Genomic DNA, 4,858 nt, shown 5'->3' on the forward strand with positions numbered 1-4,858 from the left:
CGGGCAGAGGGGGGTCCAGTGCGGGGCTAGGGGAGAGAGAGAGCGTCAACCGGCATGGACCCCCTGGCGAACGACCGCGGCCCGGGAGGTGGTTTCACCGGGTGCCTGGCTGCACTCGGGGCCGAAGGGGGTGACTCGGAGTCCGGCGCGGGTTCAGAGGAAGCCATGGGCTGCGGCGACACGTTCACCAGCCTTCCTGAAATGGACAAAGAGACGCTGGAGGAGAAATTAAAAGGACTGGCTTTCAGAAAACAGACCTCGTATAGGTGAGTGGTGTCCTAGGGGGGTTGTGTCCGGACAGGATACGGCCGGAGGAACGCCGACATTTCTGAAGACGGTCTATGAGAATGGACCAGAGGTTGTTTGATAGCTTGGTATTTGACATAACCTAGTTTGTTTGGGCGCTAAGCGGTGGATTTGTGTTGTGGCTACGTATTGATTAGAGCCGTACTAACTGTCATACGTACGACAGAGGGGACCCTTTAGCGTTTATTTCGTTCATCGCTTGTGTCCTACGATTGTGCAAAATTTCCCCAAAACCTACCAGTGCGCGTGAGCACCGCAAACATATCACAACAGGGCGATACCGAGCCGATCCTTTGCTATTTTGGCTGGGCAATTGACAGTTGCGTCAACGACTTCCAAACCCCTGTCCATGCTAAAGCCTCTAGCCAGATAATCCGCTCCGCCACAGTAATAGCGTGTTACAAGCTGCCTGTCGCTAATCACTCACACACACAAGCGGTGTGGGACCCAAACGTCAGTATGTGAGCACATTTTGATATGCTCTAAAAATAGCCTACTCAAACGGAAACATACAATCATATGTGTATGACGGTGTTTCCTGTGGTTAGGTTATGTTTTGCTGTGATATGTATTTACACCGTGTTAAGAAGAAGGAGTAGGCATCTAGATTTGTTGTTCGACCCTTAGTAAGTCAGACTAACCTTGCTAGGCCATCAAATGTGTTATTCGCCCTGCTTCTGTACCCTAGTGCCATGCATGTCTCTATTGATTGTGTGTGTGTGTGTGTGTGTGTGTTTGTGTGTGTGTGTGTGTGTGTGTGTGTGTGTGTGTGTGTGTGTGTGTCTGTGTCTGTGTCTGTGTCTGTGTCTGTGTGTGTGTGTGTGTGTGTGCCAGCAGCAGCCTGACACCCCAGTGACACTGGCAGCTGCTGTTGATAGTAAAAACTGGCCAGAGACCAAAACAAACATCACATCACACACACACACAAACACACACGCACACACACACACGCACACACACACACACACGCACACACACACACACACACACACACACACACACCGACAGTCCTGACCAGCCGCCATCCAAATATCTGACCGTCTCCATTGACCTTTCTTACCGTTGCTTTCTGAGATAAAATACGGAAAACAACCTAAGTCCTATTCATATCAGTGCAACATTATCAATAAACCAAATCGATAACTGAGCCGCATGTGTCCCGGATACAGCGTGAACCACCTGTTTCAAATCCCGAGTGAAGAGGCTTGAGACAGATGTGTTGTAGATTGATGTCAGTGACGTTTGCAGCACGATTGAAATATCTATAGATGGAATGGTAGTTAGTAACAAAGTGATCAGGTTGCTTTGGCTGTCATTACTTGATTTAAATGAAGCTACGTGTGTTTTAGGCCTACAAGGAAACGCTGTATTACACATGTGTGTGTGTGTGTGTTTCATAAATGATACAGGTGTTATACCAGCTTATTCACTTATTCTCATATCTTTGACTTCCTGGCTGGGTCGGTTCTTACACTTCCTCCCTCTCTCTCTCTGTTTGCTATCATGCATAATATCAGTTGAGGTTAACTGATATTTAAAACGGTGCTAGCCTATGATTTTTTTATTATTATTTATTTGCTTATTCAGGGATGTAATTATAGACCTGCTTTTTTTAGAGGACCAGAACTTCCTCTATGTTGAATTTACAATACCGCTTGTGTGTTGAATGTATTTTTAAAAACCTTCGAACACACATTGAATTATATCTTCAGAGACAGAAACACTGCAATGTCCATTCTCTAAGACATCCGCCGAATGGTTGATAATTGTATTAGCAGGTGAGACCACAGAACACCGCCATAAAGTGTTTGTATGTGTGTGTGTGTTTGTGTGTGTACATAGCTTTGAAGAGCTCTGTGCCAAGGAGTGAATTACCATAACTGGTAATATGAAAGAGCTCTGAATTGATGCCAATGAACATCAAAGACAATGTGTGTGTGTAATGTACACCTGTGTGCGGACGTGTGCCTGTGTCTGAGGGCGTAAGTGTGTTTGTGTCCAGACTTGCTAAAAGCATGCGTAACACATCTACCAGACATTTGTCACACTTCGTGCCTGCGTGTGTGTCTGTGTTTGTGTGTCTGTGTGTCTGTGTGTGTGTGTGTGTGTGTGCGTGTGTGTGTGTGTGTGTGTGTGTTTGCAGTCAGTGTTCCCAGATAACCAGTGCCTCTCCTTTCATCTATTCTCGGATGTCTCAGCTGTTTGCCTGCATGACAATCCCTTTTCAGCACACACACACACACACACACACACACACACACACACACACACACACACACACACACACACACGTACACACACAAACAGATGAGATACACATATTGTCATTCTGTTGGCTGGCACACATGAGACCCATCTACTGTCAGGATGGCGGCTGCGTCATTGTTCTTCATGGCACTTGATAAACCACTCAGGCAGCAAACAATCAGACCTCAGTGTAGTCGTCAGGTATCCAGTGATGAGGTCACCCACAGCCAGGCTGCAAGTCCTACCTCCTTCTTCCTTCCTCCTTCCTCCTTCCTCTGCCCTTAGCTGCAGCAGCCCGGCAGGTCAAACAGGAAACAGAGGGGGAACCAAGCCGTATGTGTTTTACTACTACCACATTTAACATTTCCCCATTTCCCTTTCAGTGCAATACACATTCGATGTGAACACAGCCCACCGACGAGTTGTTGTCCTGTTCTTGTTAAGCCACTGGTTGTTGTCCTGCTCTTGTTAAGCCACTGGTTGTTGTCCTGCTCTTGTTAAGCCACTGGTTATTGTCCTGCTCTTGTTAAGCCACTGGTTGTTGTCCTGCTCTTGTTAAGCCACTGGTTATTGTCCTGCTCTTGTTAAGCCACTGGTTGTTGTCCTGCTCTTGTTAAGCCACTGGTTGTTGTCCTGCTCTTGTTAAGCCACTGGTTGTTGCCACTGGCCCAACCCGTAGCATCAGCCCATGGGCACCACTCAGTGTTTCACACGGGCCGACCCTTGTTTGTTTGTGGCCTAATTCTCTCCGGCCATCGTGTCTATTTCCTGTCAAAGTGCCACCCCCTTCCCTCCCCCACTCCCCCATCAGACCCTCCCACCGTAGCCACGCCTGCTGCCCTAGGTCAGTGGTGTCATCCTCATCGCCGCAGCGGCCACATGTTCGAATAGGTCAATACTGCGGACCACCAGGTTAAAGACTGTGTCGTAAGAACTGCGTGCACTCGACCCCTCCTCACCCCACCCAAGCCCCCCGTCACGCCCGCTAAGGCCATAGCTGATATAACACACACACACACACACACACACACACACACACACACACACACACACACACACACACACACACACACACACACACACAGACAGACAAACAGACACAATGACATGTTCAAAGACAGACCCACACGCATTATATCACACATACGCACAAACACACACACACACACACACACACTTAAACCGTGCTCGCCGTATCGGCTCCCGTGAACTTCCTCCTTGATGTCCACGTTTTTGCATGCCTTGCATGAGAGAGAGAGAGAGAGAGAGAGAGAGAGAGAGAGAGAGAGAGAAATAGAGAGAGAGAACGAGAACAACATAGAAGGAGTAGGCAGCAGCTGATTGGGAGAGTCAATGCACTTACACAGCTTGGAAAACTAAAGTGATGGATACCAACATGGTATAGAGGCGAAAGGAGTAACGGTATAAGTGGTGCGAACACACACACGAAACACATACCCATATACCTAACACGCATGAACCAGCATGTGCACACACAAAAAAAAGTTGAAAAGACAAAAGAGAGAGGTGGAGAAGTGATGAGACTAAAACAGGGAGGAGGAAGGAGAGAATGTAAGTTTGGCGGGCCGGGTTAAAAAAGGAAAAACAACAAAAAGGAACCACAAAAAAGGTGTCTGGCGTTGGCATGTGTGTGTGTGTGTGGGTCGGCTGTACCACCTGCGGGGCTGAACAGCAATCAAAGGGCGTTTTATCATCTGATGCAGCCAGGGTATCAAGCACCTCATTCAACCAACACAATTAGGATAAAACACTAGGGAGGGGGTGGGGGGAGGGGGGGAGGGGGGGGTCAGACAGCACAGACACCGAGAGGATGAAAGAGAAACTGGGAAGAGGCACGCCTCCATTTATTTCCTCTTAATCAAATTAGAATTGTTCCTTTTGATTGATTAATTGATGGCCCCTTGAGAGACGTTGGCGACAGATATGAGAGACTGGAGAGGGAAACAGAATGGGGAAGGGTGAAAGATAGAAAAAAGGGGAAGTGTCCTTTCGGACCGATTTCAAAGAGGACGGAAGCGGAAAAGACAGTGAGAGTGACGGTTGTGCGGAGAAGAGGAACTCACACAACCCTTGAGAAGATGCACTGTACATTCTTCCCCAAGAGTTAACGGCGCCTATACATTACGTTGCATTTTTGGGTGAACCCGGTGTACAAGTATAGAGGAGTAGGGCTAACGCTTTTTAAGGAGTGCTGTTATACCGTTCAAGCACCTATTATTGCTAAAGTGAGTATGTTCGCAGAAAATGACTTTGCCAAACAAAAGCTACTGTTCTACTGATCAGT

General features: G+C 47.7%; 1 protein-coding gene across 5 annotated transcripts in view; it reads left to right on the plus strand.

The window, feature by feature from the left end:
• dgki (diacylglycerol kinase, iota) overlaps positions 1-4,858 on the plus strand; it is a 60,977-nt gene continuing 56,119 nt past the window's right edge. For all 5 annotated transcript variants that reach the window (XM_079755307.1, XM_079755310.1, XM_079755308.1 and 2 more), the window contains exon 1: positions 1-266. In XM_079755307.1, the coding sequence (XP_079611433.1) occupies positions 55-266 (212 nt within the window). In that variant the 5' untranslated portion in view covers positions 1-54. The remainder of the gene's footprint in view (positions 267-4,858) is intronic.

Source organism: Pollachius pollachius (assembly GCF_949987615.1).
Source record: "Pollachius pollachius genome assembly, chromosome: 18".
Taxonomy (NCBI): Eukaryota; Metazoa; Chordata; class Actinopteri; order Gadiformes; family Gadidae; genus Pollachius; species Pollachius pollachius.